The sequence below is a fragment of the Ranitomeya variabilis genome, chromosome 5 (assembly GCF_051348905.1).
Source record: "Ranitomeya variabilis isolate aRanVar5 chromosome 5, aRanVar5.hap1, whole genome shotgun sequence".
In the NCBI taxonomy this organism is placed as follows: domain Eukaryota; kingdom Metazoa; phylum Chordata; class Amphibia; order Anura; family Dendrobatidae; genus Ranitomeya; species Ranitomeya variabilis.
The window spans coordinates 266,790,540-266,810,226 of NC_135236.1; the positions used below are offsets into that span (position 1 = coordinate 266,790,540).

Sequence of the window (19,687 nt, forward strand, 5' to 3'; positions counted from 1 at the left end):
ACCGAGTGTCTGCTCAGAGCAGACACTTGGTAAGCCTGCAGCCCTGCACAGCAGATCGTCGATCTGACAGAGTGCTTTGCACTCTGTCAGATCAATGATCTGTGATGTCCCCTCCTGGGACAAAGTAAAAAAGTTAAAAAAAAGTTCCCCACATGTGTGTAAAAAAAAAATAAAAAAAATATCCTAAATAAAGAAAAAAAAAATAAATATTATTCCCATAAATACATTTCTTTAGCTAAATAAAATAAAAAAAACAATAAAAGTACACATATTTAGTATCGCCGCGTCCGTAACGACCCAACCTATAAAACTGCCCCACTAGTTAACCCCTTCAGTAAACACCGTAAGGAAAAAAAAAAAAAAACGAGGCAAAAAACGCTTTATTATCATACCGCCGAACAAAAAGTGGAATAACACGCGATCAAAAAGACTGATATAAATAACCATGGTACCGCTGAAAACGTCATCTTGTCCCGCAAAAAACGAGCTGCCATACAGCATCATCAGCAAAAAAATAAAAAAGTTATAGTCCTGAGAATAAAGCGATACCAAAATAATTATTTTTTCTATAAAATAGTTTTTATCGTATAAAAGCGCCAAAACATAAAAAAATGATATAAATGAGATATCGTTGTAATCGTACTGACCCGACGAATAAAACTGCTTTATCAATTTTACCAAACGCGGAATGGTATAAACGCCTCCCCCAAAAGAAATTCATGAATAGCTGGTTTTTGATCACTCTACCTCACAAAAATCGGAATAAAAAGCAATCAAAAAATGTCACGTGTCCGAAAATGTAACCAATAAAAACGTCAACTCATCCCGCAAAAAACAAGATCTCACATGACTCTGTGGACTCAAATATGGAAAAATTACAGCTCTCAAAATGTGGTAACGCAAAAAATATTTTTTACAATGAAAAGCGTCTTTCAGTGTGTGATGGCTGCCAATCATAAAAATCCGCTAAAAAACCCGCTATAAAAGTAAATAAAACCCCCCTTCATCACCCCCTTAGTTAGGGAAAAATTAAAAAATTAAAAAATGTATTTATTTCCATTTTCCCATTAGGGTTAGGGTTAGGGTTAGGGCTAGAGTTAGGACTAGAGTTAGGGCTAGGGTTAGGGTTAGGGCAAGGGTTAGGGCTAAGGTTAGGGCTAGGGTTAGGGCAAGGGTTAGGGCAAGGGTTAGGGCTAGGGTTAGGGCTAGGGTTAGGGCTAGGGTTGGGGCTAGAGTTAGGACTAGGGTTAGGGTTAGGGCAAGGGTTAGGGCTAGAGTTAGGGCTAGGGTTAGGGTTAGGGCAAGGGTTAGGGCTAGGGTTAGGGCTAGGGTTAGGGCTAGGGTTGGGGCTAGGGTTAGGGCTAGGGTTGGGGCTAGGGTTAGGGCTAGGGTTGGGGCTAGGGTTAGGGCTAGGGTTAGGCAGGGTGGATAAAAATCAATGTTTTTTTAAAAAAATCAAAAAAATCGGATTTTTTTGATTTAAATCGGATTTTTTTGATTTAAATCGGATTTTTTTCAATAAACTGCTTTTTGAGGAAAATATTTTACCATCCAAAGGTTCTTCCATCATGAGATAAAGCTGAGTTGTTTAACTCAGTAGAATAAAGGCTGTATATGTGTAACATTCACAATGCCATGCTCTTCCAGAGGTTTCTGTAGGATGCTGACTATCCAACAAGTTTGGGCATGTCAACTGAATGGAAAAAGAAACTAAACCAAAAGTGAAACCAAGCTAGAAGTGTGGAATTAAAGGGGCAGTATGAACAAAATGTGGAGGCTATTAATAGTTTATACAATTAAGACATGCTGCTTTTAAACACCTACCTATTGCCATATAGTAAAACAAAAAAGATTTTTACTTACTTTGGGGTCCCCCCCTCACCCTGGCGTTAGATCGTTGCCCCTAGTTTCGTCCGTGTAACTATGGGCGCACATGCGCACTGCTCTCACTTCTCATTTTAATCGTGATTTATATTAAAAAAAACCTTTTGATTTAAATCAGTGATTTAAATAATGATTAAAATCATGATTTAAATCGATCCGATTTAAATAGAAAAAAATCTTTTGATTTAAATCGTGATTTAAATCATGATTTAAATCGGCGTGATTTAAATCAATCCACCCTGGGGTTAGGGCTAGGGTTGGGGCTAGGGTTAGGGCTAGGGTTGGGGCTAGGGTTAGGGCTAGGGTTGGGGCTAGGGTTAGGGCTAGGGTTAGGGCTAGGGTTAGGGCTAGTGATAGGGCTAGGGTTATTGCTAGGGTTGGGGCTAGGGTTGGGGCTACAGTTAGGGTTGGGGCTAAAGATAGGGTTAGGGTTTGGATTACATTTATGGTTGGGAATAGGGTTGGTGTGTCTGGGTTAGAGGAGTGGTTAGGGATACTGTTGGGATTAGGGTAAGGGGTGTGTTTGGATTAGGGTTTCAGTTATAATTGGGGGGTTTCCACTGTTTAGGCACATCAGGGGCTCTCCAACGGGACATGGCATCCGATCTGAATTCCAGCCAATTCTGCGTTGAAAAAGGAAAACAGTGCTCCTTCCCTTCAGAGCTCTCCCGTGTGCCCAAACAGGGGTTTACCCCAACATATGGGGTATCAGTGTACTCAGGACAAATTGGACATCATCTTTTGGGGTCCAATTTCTCCTGCTACCCTTGGGAAAATACAAAACTGGGGGCCAAAAAATAAGTTTTGTGGGAAAAAAAAAGATTTTTTTATTTTCACGGCTCTGCGTTGTAAACTGTAGTGAAACACTTGGGGGTTCAAAGTTCTCACAACACATCTAGATAAGTTCCTTGGGGGGTCTAGTTTCCAATATGGGGTCACTTGTGGGGGGTTTGTACTGTTTGGGTACATCAGGGGCTCTGCAAATGCAACGTGACGCCTGCAGACCAATCCATTTAAGTCTGCATTCCAAATGGCGCTCCTTCCCTTCCGAGCTCTGTCATGCGCCCAAACAGTGGTTCCCCCCCACATATGGGGTATCAGCGTACTCAGGACAAATTGGACAACAACGTTTCAGGTCCAATTTATCCTGATACCCTTGTGAAAATACAAAACTGGGGGCTAAAAAATCATTCTTGTGAACAAAAAAATAATTTTTATTTTCACGGCTCTGCGTTATAAACTGTAGTGAAACACTTGGGGGTTCAAAGCTCTCAAAACACATCTAGATAAGTTCCTTAGGGGGTCTACTTTCCAAAATGGTGTCACTTGTGGGGTTTTTTAATGTTTAGGCACATCAGGGGCTCTCCAAATGCAACATGGCATCCCATCTTAATTCTAGTCAATTTTGCATTGAAAAGTAAAATAGCGCTCCTTCCCTTCCGAGCTCTGCTATGCGCCCAAACAGTGGTTTACTCCCACATATGGGGTATCGTCGTACTCAGGACAAATTGCTCAACAACTTTTGTGGTCTAATTTCTTCTCTTACCCTTGGGGAAATAAAAAAATGGGGGCGAAAAGATCATTTTTGTGAAAAAATATGATTTTTTATTTTTACGGCTCTGCATTATAAACTTCTGTGAAGCACTTGTTGGGTCAAAGTGCTCACCACACATCTAGATAAGTTCCTTAAGGGGTCTACTTTCCAAAATGGTGTCACTTGTGGGGGGTTTCAATGTTTAGGCACATCAGGGGCTCTCCAAACGCAACATGGCGTCCCATCTCAATTCCAGTCAATTTTGCATTGAAAAGTCAAATGGCGCTCCTTCCCTTCCGAGCTCTGCCCTGCGCCCAAACAATGGTTTACACCCACATATGGGGTATCAGCGTACTCAGGACAAATTGCACAACAATTTTTGGGGTCCAATTTCTTCTCTTACCCTTGGGAAAATAAAAAATTGGGGGCGAAAAGATCATTTTTGTGAAAAAATATGATTTTTTATTTTTACGGCTCTGCATTATAAACTTCTGTGAAGCACTTGTTGGGTCAAAGTGCTCACCACACATCTAGATAAGATCCTTAGGGGGTCTACTTTCCAAAATGGTGTCACTTGTGGGGGGTTTCAATGTTTAGGCACATCAGGGGCTCTCCAAATGCAACATGGCGTCCCATCTCAATTCCGGTCAATTTTGCATTGAAAAGTCAAATGGCGCTCCTTTCCTTCCGAGCTCTGCCATGCGCCCAAACAGTGGTTTACCCCCACATATGGGGTATCAGCGTACTCAGGACAAATTGTACAACAAATTTTGGGGTCTATTTTCTCCTGTTACCCTTGGTAAAATAAAACAAATTGGAGCTGAAATAATTTTTTTGTGAAAAAAAGTTAAATGTTCATTTTTATTTAAACATTCCAAAACTTTCTGTGAAACACCTGAAGGGTTAATAAACTTCTTGAAAGTGGTTTTGAGTACCTTGAGGGGTGCAGTTTTTAGAATGGTGTCACACTTGGGTATTTTCTATCATATAGACCCCTCAAAATGACTTCAAATGAGATGTGGTCCCTAAAAAAAAATGGTGTTGTAAAAATGAGAAATTGCTGGTCAACTTTTAACCCTTATAACTCCGTCACAAAAAAAAATTTTGGTTCCAAAATTGTGCTGATGTAAAGTAGACATGTGGGAAATGTTACTTATTAAGTATTTTGCGTGACATATGTCTGTGATTTAAGGGCATAAAAATTCAAAGTTGGAAAATTGCGAAATTTTCAAAATTTTCGCCAAATATTCATTTTTTCACAAATAAACGCAAATTATATCGAATAAATTTTATCACTATCATGAAGTACAATATGTCACGAGAAAACAATGTCAGAATCGCCAAGATCCGTTGAAGCGTTCCAGAGTTATAACCTCATAAAGGGACAGTGGTCAGAATTGTAAAAATTGGCCTGGTCATTAACGTGCAAACCACCCTTGGGGGTGAAGGGGTTAAAGCTGTCCCCGCACTTTCTCCCAGAGAGTATTCAATATGATGCTTGTTGGCTTTGAGATGATGATTGATGTTATTTTCATCATTTTGTGCGTCTCGGCAGCGCTCTTTGTTGAATTATAAAAATGCAGTGATTGACAGTAGATGGCTGTATTTTGTCTTACCCTCCTCATTGCCCCTTCTTTTATTAAACCTGGAATCTCTGTTCCTGTCCCACTCAATATTGTAAAGCAATCTAAAATCTTCACATGTGTCATAGCTGGTTGTAATGTAGGGCCCCGGTCCTTTATGTACTAAGGATCTGTACTTCTGTCTCTGGCACCCTGGCAGCACAGTACAACATAATGAGCGCAGCCTGCTGGCATGAGATAAGACTTTAGATATGATTCCTTGCTTTGGTCACGAATATCCACGTACATGGAAACAAGAAACACATTGAAATGTGGTTGGAAAAAACCTGATCCAAAGGGCATACCGTATATACTCGAGTATAAGCTGACCCCCCCCCCTAATTTTGCCACAAAAAACTGGGAAAATTTAATGACTCGAGTATAAGCCTAGGGTGGGAAATGCAGCAGCTACCGGTAAATGTCAAAAATTAAAATAGATACCAATAATAGTAAAATTAATTGAGACATCAGTTGTTTGTGTTTTTGAATATCCATATTGAATCAGGAGCCCCATATAATGCTCCATACAGTTTATGATGGGCCCCATAAGATGCTCCATACAAAATACGCCCCATATAATGCTCCATACAGTTTATGATGGGCTCCATAAGATGCTCCATATTAAAATATGCCCCATATAATGCTGCACAAATATTGATTATGACCCCATAAGATGCTCCATACAGACATTTACCTTGTACAATGCTGCACAAATGCTGATTATGGCCACATAAGATGCTCCATAGACACATTTGCCCCGTATAATGCTCTACAAATGTGGATTATGGCCCCATAATATGCTCCATAGAGATATTTGCCCCATATAATGCTGCACATGGTCCCATACAGATATTTGCCCCATATAGTGCTGCACATGGCCCCATAAGAGGCTCCATACAGATAATTGTCCCATATAACGCTGCACAGGGCCCCATAAGATGCTCCATACAGATATTTGCCCCATATAATGCTGCACATGGCCCAATAAGATGCTCCGTACAGATAATTACCCCATATAATGCTGCACATGGCCCCACAAAGATACTCCATAGAGATATTTGCCCCATATGCTGTTGCTGCGATTAAAGGGAACCTGTCACCGGAATTTGGCGGGACCGGTTTTCGGTCATATGGGTGGGGTTTTCGGGTGTTTGATTCACCCTTTCCTTACCCGCTGGCTGCATGCTGGCCACAATATTGGATTGAAGTTCATTCTCTGTCCTCCGTAGTACACGCCTGCGCAAGGCAAAGCCGAAAAGCACTAGTGCGCATGCGCCGGCGCACTATGTCCCGGAAGTATTTTGCTGTGTTCCGGGACATAGTGCGCCGGCGCATGCGCACTAATGCTTTTCGGCTTTGCCCACAGTTGGGCAAAGCATACTGCGCAAGGCAAGATTGCCTTGCGCAGGCGTGTACTATGGAGGACAGAGAATGAACTTCAATCCAATATTGCGGCCAGCATGCAGCCAGCGGGTAAGGAAAGGGTGATTCAAACACCCGAAAACCCCACCCATATGACCGAAAACCGGTCCCGCCAAATTCCGGTGACAGGTTCCCTGTAAGAAAAAAATTACATACTCACCTCCCAGGCCCCCGGCACTTGCTATATTCACCTGCTCCCCGTTCCACCGCCGACCGCCACTGTGTCTTCCCCGTCCTCCGGACTGACTGTTCAGGCAGGGGGCGGAGCGCACTAATCATGTCATCACGCCCTCTGATCTGAGCGACAGTGCAGAGGACGGGAAAGACGCAGTGGCGCCAACGGTGGAACGGGGAGCAGGTGAATATCGCGCACTGCGTTATACTCACCTGCTCCTGGCGCGGTCCCTGCACGTCTGTTCCCCGGCGCCGGCAGCTTCTTCCTGTAGTGAGTGGTCACATGGTACCGCTCATTACAGTAATGAATATGCGGCTCCTATGGGAGTGGAGTCGGGTCCATATTCATTACTGTAATGAGCGGTACCATGTGACCGCTCACTACAGGAAGAAGCTGCCGGCGCCAGAGAACCAGGGACACCGCACCAGGAGCAGGTGAGTATTATTACACAGCTGCCGCTCCCCCTCCCTTGCCGACCCCTGGGTATGACTCGAGTATAAGCCGAGAGGGTTACTTTCAGCCCAAAAAAGTGGGCTGAAAATCTCTGCTTATACTCGAGTATATACGGTATGAAAGCAAGGATATCTCATAGGATTGTTCTTTGAGACAGCCATAACCAATAAGTTGGCCATGCTTACATGTATGTTATTACTATAGGAATTTAACTGGGAAGGAATAGACCGCACTAGGACAACAAGAAATCTTGATATATCCCAGATAAACGCAAATATTGAATGGGTTGTTTGGTGCTGCTCTCTTATGTATTGGACCCGATGACAACACATTTCCACATTCCTGCCAGAACGTGTGCCCAATCAGCATGTATCGCGCAGCTCTCCTATTCTAATGTATAAGATAGGTGTGCGACACCTGCCAATTGTGCATGCATTCTGACAGGTATATAAAGACTGCGACCTCATCAGTGCAACTCACTGGAAGTGAGCAACGCCAGACAATCCCTTTAAGGATATTGTAACATTTAGATTTTTCTCCACAATGTGCCAACAGTTCTTATAATGGTTAGCTATGCCAGGAGTGTCTGATAGCTGTTATTTCCATTTGCTTCAAGGTAGTTCTAACCCCAAATGAATACATCCCCTGTCCATATATCCTATTGGTGCATAAAAAGGATTCCAACAACCAAGAACATTCTATAACAGCCAGTATCAGTCTCTTAATTGTTAACCTAAACGTTTTCTAGTGAACCATTGTAGCATGTCTATAGCTGCCGCATGTATGTTCGAGAAATGGGGTCTGAGTAATAATCCAAGAATACTATCTGATTATACGTTATGCTAGAACACTATTTCCCAAACTCCAGTCCTCACAGCCCCCAACAGATCGTGATTTCAGGATTTCCTTAGTATTGCACAGATGCAATTATTATCGAGACAGCACAGATTGCCCAAGCTTTTCTCACCTGTACAAAAATAAGGGAATCCTGAAAACATGACGTGTTGGGGACTGTGAGGACTGGAGTTTGGGAAACACTGTTCTAGAAGTATATCTTAGGATAAATACAATGCGTAGAACCACTATAGTAAGTAAATAAATAGTAACACATGTAAAAAAAACATTGAGTACTTGGTTGATATCTTTCTTGTAAAAGCTGTTCCTTGCTATGTGCCCACCCAGTGGCAAAGCAGGACCTGGGCCTGACTTTGTATTACACCTGCCTGTTGAAAGCTGGGTTGATTAAAAGTGCACAGCCCAAATGGGTGGCCAATACCTCCAAATGTACTGAGTCCAAGAAACTGACCCAAAAGAAAGGCTAGCACATCTGCTAGTATAGGTGTAAAATACGTAATAGGTGTAATATTAAATGCTTAGTTCTGTATGCTTAAATAAAAAGAAACCTAGAATACCCGGTTTATCTTTATTTATGTAATGGGAAATCATACATTTTTGTAACATACTTGTATTTAAAGGGAACCTGTCACCCCCAAAATCGAGGATGAGCTAAGCCCACCAGCATCAGGGGCTTATCTACTGTATTCTGGAATGCTGTAGATAAACCCCCGATGTATCCTGAAAGATGAGAAAAAGAGGTTAGATTATACTCACCCAGGGGCGGTCCCGCTGCGGTTCGGTCCGATAGGTGTCGCGGACCGTCCGGGGCCCTCCCATCTTCTTACGATGACGTCCTCTTCTAGTAGTCACACTGCGGCTCCGGCGCAGGTTTACTTTGTCTGCCCTGTTGAGGGCAGAGCAAAGTACTGCAGTGTGCAGGCTCCAGGAAAGGTCTTAGAGGCCCGGCGCCTGCAGTACTTTGCTCTGCCCTCAACAGGGCAGACAAAGTAAACCTGCGCCGGAGCCGCAGCGTGAATACAAGAAGAGGACGTCATCGTAGGAAGATGGGAGGGCCCCGGACCGGTCCGCGACACCTATCGGACCGAACCGCAGCGGGACCGCCCCTGGGTGAGTATAATCTAACCTCTTTTTCTCATCTTTCAGGATACATCGGGGGTTTATCTACAGCATTCCAGAATACAGTAGATAAGCCCCTGATGCTGGTGGGCTTAGCTCATCCTCGATTTTAGGGGTGACAGGTTCCCTTTAAAATTTTACTTTCATATTTTACTTATACCTATGCAGTAATCCATACTTATAAATAAAGAATGGCCGGATAACTAATGCTTAATGCATCCATGGGATAATAAAAAGGACCCAATGCTGCATTGGTCCAGTGACAGCATTCAGGTCATAGTTAGCACTGTCCAGGTGTTTAACGGATAGTGTTTTGTGGATTTTTTTGAGCAGCTCCAGAAGTATTTCTGTTTACAGCAATATCTCATCATGTATGTATTTCTGTACATTGTCTCCTTTCTTTACATAAGAAGAATAAATTAAAAGGGTTCACTTCTGCATTGTGAGGTAAGTGCCACAGATGACTTTGTCTCTGAACATATCTGATCTTACATGCCTCCTGACAGCTATGTGCTTAGCCCTCTTATCTAAAAGTGAGTGACACTGGACAATTCCTATAACTTAAAAAAGACATGACACTATAACAGATTTTAAAAAAGGGCTGGATGATTTCCTCAATACACATACCATTGCGGGTTATAGTTCATTTAGTGACAAAATGAACATTTGGGGAGAATGTTGAACTTGCCGGACCTAGGTCTTTGTTCAGCCTACGTAACATGCCAATTTTTTTCACCAAATCTAAATGATGGTGTTCTGAATATGGCAATAGTGTTTTTGTTTTGGCACCTCTCTATTCCTGAGCTATACCACCCCTTCCTTTTTTTGCACCCCCAGTTTAATGGGATTGACTACTACTGTTTTCTTGATGGCCTATCTTTTATATAGGCCATCAATATTTGACTAGTGGGGATGCGACACCCAGCAGCTCCGTCATTTCTCCAATGGCTTCGACCAGGTACTGCAAAGTGAATAGGCCATTAATAAAATCTAGCCTTGTTAGACAGGGTGTTCTTGTCCTCAAGAAGACTTCCAAAGAGAGGAGTTGATGATTGCGCCTCCTTGGCTAACAAGACCAAATTTATATAACGGGCGCAAAAAATAAGCGTTGATCAGGTTTCAGAAACAGAGAGGCACAGAAATAAACAAAAAACAAACCAGAGTCAAGAGATCAGCAGCACTTTGAATTGACCAGCAACCCGATGGCAGAGGAGACCCTGGTGGACCTATGTAGGCTTGCACAAGATTGATCTTACTACAGATTGTTCATCCATGAAGTCGCCATGGCTTGAGATTGAGCTAAAGTCTGTTAAATATGTAATGGTTTTTATTATTTATGTATGGCAAGTGACAGGACATCTTTAACAGCATCACTTAAGGTCAATCAGCAGGTCTGGAAATGTAATTATCCCACGGATATGCCCTCTATATTGACTGCTGCCATGTTTAATTCCATTGAGTAAGCCCATGGATGCATTACACCCGCCTGATCCATAGTCTTTACTACTGTGCAGAAGTGGATGCTTCCGCATGGATATAACAAAGGTTTATTAGATTTCTATACATGTATTTTAGAAAAACTGTATATTTTCCTACTCCTGTAAATAAACTGAAAATAAAGCCTGAATATACCTTAATTTTTTTATTGGATACCTATTTATTTTAGCTGTTGATGCATTCAGAGAATATTTCAAGACTGTCGTTATTGTAAAAAAATGTTTACTTATTCATTTTATTTGCAGGTCTTCACAATTCAGATTCCTGAAGACCAAGATTTACCCTCCATCATGGGCAGGTATGGTAACATGGCATAAATGTATGAGATGGGAATACAACTCTTTCTATTTTTTAGCCACTCTTTCTATTTATATTCTGAATCTTTTTGAGTGAATAACACATCTCACATTGGTGCCTGCTTAGTATCTGTCATTCACGAAGGCAGAGCAGAGTAAAGTAGGAAATAAACCAAGACTGAGTACTTACAAACTCCATGCAGATGGTGCATTGAACAAATAAGGCGTATCTATATTAATCCCTTCACGCCATGGCTATTTTCCATTTTTTAGTTTTTTCATTTTTTTCTACCCTTCTTCCAAGAGCCATAGCTTTAATTTTTTTGTCCACATAGTCATATGAGGGCATGTTTTTTGTGGAATGAGTTGTACTTTTGAATGACATCATTCTTTTTACCATTTAGGGTACTTGAAAATGGGGGAAACAAATCAAAGTGCAGTGAAATTGCAAAAAAAAGTAAAATTCCTCTAATCTCTTTTGGGTTTTATATTTACCATGATCACTAAATTATAAAACTGACCTGGCAATATGATTCTCCAGGTCAGTACAAATATGTAAATACCAAACGTGTATAGTTTTGGGGTTTTATAAGTGGTGGAAAAAATCTTGCAAATGTTATATGAAAAAATATTTCTGCTTTTGTTGCCTGTTTTAGAGACCCATAGCGATTTCATTTTTCGCAATCTGGGGCTGTGTGAGGGTTTATTTTTATTTGTCCCCTGAGCTGATGTTTTTACTGATGCCATTTTGAGGTAGATACAATGTATTGATTGCCTGTTATTGCACTTTATTGCAACGTAGGAACGTCCCAAAAATGTAATTCTGGCTTTTTGACTCTTTTTCTGACTACGCCGTTTACCGATCGGAAACATTTTTTATATTTTGATATTTTGGACAATTCTAAATACAGCAATACCAAATGTGTATATTTTATTTTTTTTTCAATTGTTTTACTTTAAAAGAGGCAAAAGGAAGGGTTTGATTTGACCTTTTTTTTTTTTTTTTTTAACTATATCTAATAGTCCCCTTAGGGGATTTGAAGCTGCAGTCGTACATGGCAGTGCATCAGCCCTGCAATGTTTATCAGAAACCACAATCTCCTATGATCGTAAAGACAGGCACAGGGGTCATCAGCAGACCCATAGCTGTCATGACAACCCATTGGCTTCCCGCGGAGCATCGCTCCACTCGCAGCTGTTAAAAGTACATGATTGATGATTAAATCAGCCCTTATGTGTCAGGAAAGATGCTGGCTCAGAGGGTGAGCCCGCATCAAAGTCAGAGACATAACATGACATAAATATACGTCATATGTTGTGAAGGGGTTAACATCAGAGTTTCCATTTATAATGAGCCATGACTGCTATTATGCATTCCCAACAATTCAACAAATAATAATAATCTTTATTTTTATATAGCGCTAACATATTCCGCAGCGCTTTACATCGCTGTCCCCGATGGTGCTCACAATCTAAATACCCTATCAGTATGTCTTTGGAATGTGGGAGGAAACCGGAGTACCTGGAGGAAACCCACGCAAACACAGGGAGAACATACAAACTCCTTGCAGATGTTGTCCTTGGTGGGACTTGAACCCAGGACTCCAGCGCTGCAAGGCTGCAGTTCTAACCACTGAGCCACTGTGCTGCCCAAATCCCGATGAATAATAATGACTTATGGGTCCATTAGCTTAACTCTAATAGTAATAGCATGAGTAACAGCATGATGCAGATGTGAACAGAGCCTAAACCTATTTTAATAATTCTTTACAGGCATGTGTGTGACGCCTCGAAGGCATGGCTGGAAGGAAAGCATGCAACTAATCAGTTGGTTGGAAAAGTGGAGCTTTTGTTTAGACCTTTTTTACTCTGGTTAGATCGCAACTTGGAGCGCTTGTATACAGAAGGAGCTCGCCTGGTAACGTTATTTCCTTGCAGTGTAACATAAAATGCACATTTATCCAGTTTTGCATCTTAACGCTAATTCTGTAATTTTTCATTGCTCTAGTTAAAAAGAGACATTGACGTAGAGAAGGCTGGATTAAAGTTTGTGCCTTATCAGCAGTTGCAAGCAGCAGTCACAGCTAAATCAAGCGAGAAGGACAATGCTAAAGATGAGGCACAACATGAGACTGACCTCCAAGAAGATTTGGAGGAAGATGACTCAGATAGCTGGATAAGCTTTGATGAAGATGATGATGATGATGATGACGACCTAGAGTCTGGCACCAGTGATGGGTTGAGAAGTGTGGAAGGAGGAGCCACACACGGTCCACGAAAGGGGACAGAAATACGGTTCTTGGGACTAAAATTGGGAGCTGCCGTGGGCACTTTGACTGCACAGGTCATTGTAGTGTCATCGGAGTGCAGCAGGTGAGAATTCGGAGACACTAAATTTCAGCAACTTCCACAGTTTTGCTAGGAAACTCAAAAAATGTCTGGCAATGATAATGTACCATGCTGAGTCAATGCAAACCTCTGTAAATTAGTGTTAGTGCTTTTCCTGAGAGGACTGTAGAGCAAGTGAAGGCAAAGTGGTCCTTTTTCTTGGTGGCATGTTATGAGATTGCGAAAGTAGTCCTCAATAACTCAGTCTCCATTCTTTGTTCTCCGCTGATGTAGAACATGAGGTGTAGCAAGTGGTGTCAATACCAGTGTCACAGCAAGCTTTAGGTTTTTCTGTACAAAAAAACCTATTTCACTTTTTTCTTTTTTTCAGGATATATTCCTCATTATGTACTTAAACTTCATGGGTCCCAATAACGATGAGCAGGACTGTATATGTCAATGAAGCCAAAATTAGTACACTAGGCAGAATTAATCTACTGAATCTAAGACCCTGAATCATCATTTGCATTTATTTTAAAGCACTTTCCTTTATCCTGTGCTATTGCCCTTTTTGCGCCAAATTCATCAAAAATGGTGCATGTGATTCATGTATTTAACGTGAACTTAAAAAATGGTCTTTCTTCTTATTGTTTTTGCAACTTTTGGCTCCAAAAATATTGCAAAATTTTGGCATACTCAAAATCACACCAGGAGGAGACTAGAGTGAAGCTGTATCCAATTTGTGACTTTTTGAAAAGTCACAATTGATGAATCAGGCTAAAACATCTGGAATTACTAGACTCTGCCTTGAAAAATATTTAGATTTGAGAGTCCTCAGTGGTTGATACCTTTTTTTTTTTAAAATGATGTATTTTTTATTAAAGCATATGACACGCTATTAACACAGTCCGATACAATTTCCAGACAAATACCGTGCATTAGATACATGACCTGATAATATATTTTCATTTTACTAAACAACACCCTTACCACCTAACCAACTCTTACTCTCCCTCCCCCCAATCTCTTGCCCATTATCCAATACAACCATCTGACAGCATCACCTCTTGAGAAAAGATAACAAGCTTTACAAAAACACGCCTGTACATGTAGCAGTCCCCCCAGAATAAACTACAAAACACCCATTCTGCTTTGCAGTAACTCAGCAGACGCCACACCTGGGTAATCCATCCATCCACCCCACACATTTTCAAATTTTGTATTCTGACCTCTCTTACTGTATATATTTCTTTCCATAAGGACAATAAAATTTATCTTGTTGATAAATTTCTTTTTCCCTGGCGGTTTTTCATCCAACCAGTGCATTGCGATAAGCTTTCTCGCAGCATACAACAATCTTGCGATAGTCCGCCTTCCACATTCATCCATAGCAATATCATCCATACAGCCCAAAAGGCAAGTCAGCGGGTTACGCACCACATCTACTCCTGTCACCTCCTGGATCAAGTTAGGCACCTTCACCCAAAAGGGTTGTAGGCGAGCACACGACCACATCATATGTAGCAGATCAGCACCTTCCTCACCTGGGGATATATTGAAGTATGGACTCCCACTGGGACTCCGACAAGGGGCCCACATCCGCCACCCATTTCTCCTTAATCCTTAACGGATGCTTCAATAAAAAGGTATCCATCAGACCCCTGTACATCAAGGTAATGATCCCCCTCGTACTCCTCCGAGGCCCAATAAGATTCAACAAGCTATCTGACTGAAGATTCACACGCGACACCTCATTTTGACAGTTTAGGGCATGTCTCAACTGCAGGTACTGAAAGAATGACTTCTGGGTTAAAGGAAACTCAGTCCTAAGTGTCTCGAATGTTTTAATAACATCTCCATCAAGCAACTGAGACACGAACCAAATGCCAATGCGCCTCCACTGACCGAACCCCCGCAATCTCATGAGCTCTGCCAACCTAGGTTCAAACCAAATTGGTGTATATCTCGTAAATTCCGTTACTCCCCTCCATTGCTTAATTTTCTGCCATACTTTCCCCATCATAGCTATTGTTGGGAATTTTTTGGGGTTAATTCTTAATCTACCTGCTTCAAGACTGGCCATCAATGGGCCCTTCCCTACCTTGCGTTCAATGATTATCCCCGCTGAAGAGCTCTGTCCTGGCTCTCCCCAACCTATCATGTGCTGTCATTGAGATGCTATATAGTAAATCCACCCTCATCCTTTGCCCTTTGCAGATGTTCCAATTTGATGCGCGCCCGTCCACCCCTCCAAATTAAATCCCTAAATAGAGTATTGATCCTATAAAATTTACTCTGAGGCAGCCACACTGGAGCATTATGCAATATGTAGAGGAGCTGAGGCATAAGTATCATTTTGATCAAATTGGCTCTGCCTGCGACCGACAGAAATGGCTTCTTCCAGGCCCCAATCTTCTGCTGGAACTTCCCAAGCAAAGGAGTCAGGTTGAGCTGCACATAGTCCTCTATTTTCCAATGCCCAGATGCTTAAACTCATGTACTACTCTTAAGGGAACCCCAGGGTCAAGAGTCAGAGGAGCCGCCGCGTCTATGGGCAACAACACAGACTTCTCCCAATTAATAGATAATCCGGAAAGAGCCCCAAATTTAGAAATACTGTTCATAGCGGCCCCCAGAGACTCCTGTGCATCTGCCAAGAACAATAACACGTCAGCGTACAGGGCTATTTTTTCTTCATAGTTTCCATACCAAAACCCCTTTACGTCCCTGTCCCTCCGTATTGCCGCCGCCAAGGGCTCAACCGCAATTGCAAACAGCAGAGGAGACAAGGGGCACCCCTGCCGTGTTCCCCTATATAAAGGGAAATCCCCCGACAAGACTCCATTCACCCGTATCCTGGCTCTTGGAGACGCATACATCAGCTGCACCCAACGTATGAACCTCTCACCAAAACCCATAGCCTTCATGACCGCTCACAAATGCCGCCACTCCACACTATCAAACACCTTAGCGGCTTCTAAAGACACCACAACCCTCCGACCCATATTATCCGCCTTTACCTGCATATTGAGAAACAGTCGTCGAAGATTACACGCTGTAGAACTATTGGGCATAAATCCGTACTGGTCCCGGTGTATTAGTGTTGTTATCACCTTGTTAAGACGGTTAGCCAACATCGTGGCCAAGATTTCGATATCTATCGTTAATAACGAGATTGGGCGATAAGAAGCTGGATCCCTCGGATCCTTACCCTGTTTTGGCAGTACAACAATTATTGCCTCCCACATGGACCTCGGCAGCTCCCCCTCCACCAGACCAGCAGCATACACCTCCAATAAGACAGGAAGCAGTATCTCTTTATATTTTTGATACACCTCCCCCGGTTTCCCATCTACTCCCGGGGCTTAATCATTGCGCATAGAGCCCAATGCGTCGTCAAGCTCCTCCAAATTAAACGGCTCCTCGAGAAGTCCCCGATTGGCCACTGAGAGTCTGGGAAGCTGTACCCCTGTCAAGAAACCATCCACCTCCTCCATCGTTGGCTGTACCCGTGATTTATAAAGATCCGAGTAATACTCCGTCATCACCTCCAAAATTGCTTTGCAACCAGTGTGCTCCTTCCCATCCCTTCCCTTCAAAGTGACTATATGTGTGGAATCTCTCTGCGCTGTCACTATTCTGGAAAGGAGATGGCCCGCCCTGTCCCCCTCTTCAAAGTATTTGGCAGATGGAAACATTCTTCTACGTCCCGCAGTTTTAATTGCCATCTGACATACTCTATTCTGCAACACCTTTAATCTTCCCTGTGCCTCTGGGGATTGATCGTTAATTAATGCCTCCTCAGCCTCCTCCAACTCTTTTATCAACATCTGATCCTTCCTGCCTGTTTCTGCCTTGATTCGGGACATCCCCTTAATACAGAGCCCTCTGAAATAGGCCTTCATGGCCTCCCATACCGTCAATACCGAAGCCGACCCAGCATTAATTTTAAAATATTCCTTAATTCCCCCCCCCCCCTCCCCATGTGTCCATCTAAATCAATAAGGTGTAGCCAGAACCAGGTGTAGCCAGGGGTTGATACCTTTTTAATGGCTAACTGAAAAGATGAAAAACGATAAAGGTGCACCATAATTTACCAAGAATGATTACTCTAATCTCTCTGTCTGTCCAACTGCCACGTCAAGGCCTCCTTCGAAAGTTGGGTCCCTGTCCTGTTTTGTCACCCCCCATTTTCTATGGCAGTAATGCATCTTCAATGTTCTAGAGTAATCATTCTTAGTAAATTATGGTGCAACCTTTATCGTTTTTCAGCTTGTATGCTTTTTTTGGTAGGCGCTTGTTCACACTAGTTTGGATGTGCTGGTTTTTTTCTCTATTTGTAACTGAAAATATAGTAACAAATTGCAATCTTTCGAGATTACTCAGGTCTCTTCCTACAAAGTGAAAAACAAAAACCGGTTAGAACATATAAAATAGACGTAACAAAAGGCGCAAATAGAATAATGAATTGAAAGAAAAACCAAAAAAGGCGAAAAACACACAAAGCTAGGCAAAGAAAAATAGGTGCAAAGGCAATGACGAATTGGGGCCTAAGTGTACACATAGAATAAAAGTGTTTTACTTCTGTGTGTGCTCATACACATGTTACAAATGCAAATAAATAAATATTGCTACTAAAATGCTGGAAATTCGCCTGGGACCTTGTGCTAATTTTCATTTTGTGTCTTCAGGTGTAGGATTACAGCAGACCTGTCACTGACTGGAAAGCAGCCGTGTACAGCACAATGTGAAAAATGTAACAGCCGTATATCTGGGACTTTCATCCCTACCATGCTGCACCAATACTCACCTGTGCTGGGGTATGTGGATATTCAAGGAGCCAGCGCCAGAGATCTGGTATTGCTGGAGTGTACCTTCATGGTCAGCTGCTTAAATTGCTCTCATGAAGAACCAGTAAAGGTATGAGTAACCCAAAATAGGAAAGGGTAGATGAGACAATTTTACAATATCCAATGCTCTTTTCTCCCTCAGTTAATGGTTGTGTCATCTCTTTTTCTCTTTACTTGTTCTGCAGAGTGTCTCTTATGGCAAGACTAAAGACTTGAATTGTGTCCAGTGTCACAGCAAGCTCAGCATTATTATTGAAGCAACCAGATTTCAAAAGATTCAACGTTTCACTGGGAAGGATATCGGTATGATGCAATTGTTGTATAAGATTTGGGGGTTTAATAGAAATAATATTTTAAAAAGAACCTGTCAGCTCGATTTTGTAACATAAAGTAAAGACATGGCTGTAATGGCACTGTAATACTGTTAACATTGATACTTTTGGTGAAGAAATTCACTTTGTGGTTCTTCTCTAATCAGCATTTGAAGGTTTCTGCTACATAGATTTTGGTGCACAGGGGCCGGACTGTACACTGTCCTCCCTGTTTGTGATTCCCTAGCCCCACCGCCTGCTTCTTCTGTTTAATGTGGAGATTTCATGCAGAGAAGGTAGGTCACTAAAAAGGCAGTTACTCAAAGTCTGGAAGCAGGTGGAGGGGCCGGGGATTCACAGACAGGGAGGAGAATATCAAAAAGTTAATTTCATTGATTATCTTGTGACTGGTGTCTGTCAACAGGTGGGGAAAAATGGCAATCGTTAGGAAGTGAGTGACATTGACAAGTTTCAATTAATGATGACTAGACAAGTAGGTCAGAGCATCTCCAATGAGCAGGTCTTGTGGGGTTTCTTAGTATGGAGTGGTTAGCACCTACCAAAAGTAAGTACCACACAAGGAAGGACAAGCTGACAAAAGTGTAATGGGCGACCAAGGAAAAATAGAAAAGTTATGGAACACAAAGTGCATCTAGAGCTATCGCAGAGGGATTAGCATGGCTTAACCCTGCACACTGACAAAAATTGCTATGTTCATTGTTACCTGGGAAAGCCATGCCACCAGGATTCTGGCAAATGTGTCCTGATGTTCATGTTGTTGTTAAGCTTCATTATGAAACTCTGTGGCAAGTTCCAGCATGCTTTATACATTATAGTTAATGGGGTTGTCCGGTCCAAATCGATAAGTCTGCTGTCACTCTGCGTGACTGCAGACTTATGAATCCCCTCAGTGCATGCACTGTGCGCTGCAGGTTTTTGACGTTTTTTGAGCCAGGACCGGGAGGGTATGTATGCGTTATGCATACTCAAGGCCAGAGCCCGTGCTGTGGGCACGGCCTCGCTTCTTAGGGTATGTGCACACGTCCGGAAAGTATGCAGAAATTTCCTGAGAAAATCCTGAGGTTTTCCGCAGGAATCCTGCAAGCGTTTTTATCGCATATTTTGCGCGTTTTTTGTGCAGATTTTTCGTGTTTTTTTCCGGAGGTTCTCAATGCAATAATATAGTGGGAAATCTTAAAATCTGCCAAATTTATGAACATGCTGCGTACTTTTCCGCATGCGTTTTTTTTTGCGGAAAAAAAAGCAACTTATGCTCAAAAATTGCGGAAACCATTAAAAATGTTGGGATGCTTAATGTATGCGTTTTTTAAGCGTTTTTGC

At 42.1% G+C, this 19,687-nt stretch overlaps 1 protein-coding gene across 4 annotated transcripts in view; it reads left to right on the top strand.

The window, feature by feature from the left end:
• Nucleotides 1-19,687, top strand: part of LOC143775737 (uncharacterized) — an 83,656-nt gene that overhangs the window by 26,873 nt on the left and 37,096 nt on the right. For all 4 annotated transcript variants that reach the window (XM_077264238.1, XM_077264239.1, XM_077264242.1 and 1 more), the window contains exons 4-8: nucleotides 10,807-10,859; nucleotides 12,631-12,775; nucleotides 12,866-13,230; nucleotides 17,877-18,105; nucleotides 18,221-18,338. In XM_077264238.1, the coding sequence (XP_077120353.1) occupies nucleotides 10,807-10,859; nucleotides 12,631-12,775; nucleotides 12,866-13,230; nucleotides 17,877-18,105; nucleotides 18,221-18,338 (910 nt within the window). The remainder of the gene's footprint in view (nucleotides 1-10,806; nucleotides 10,860-12,630; nucleotides 12,776-12,865; nucleotides 13,231-17,876; nucleotides 18,106-18,220; nucleotides 18,339-19,687) is intronic.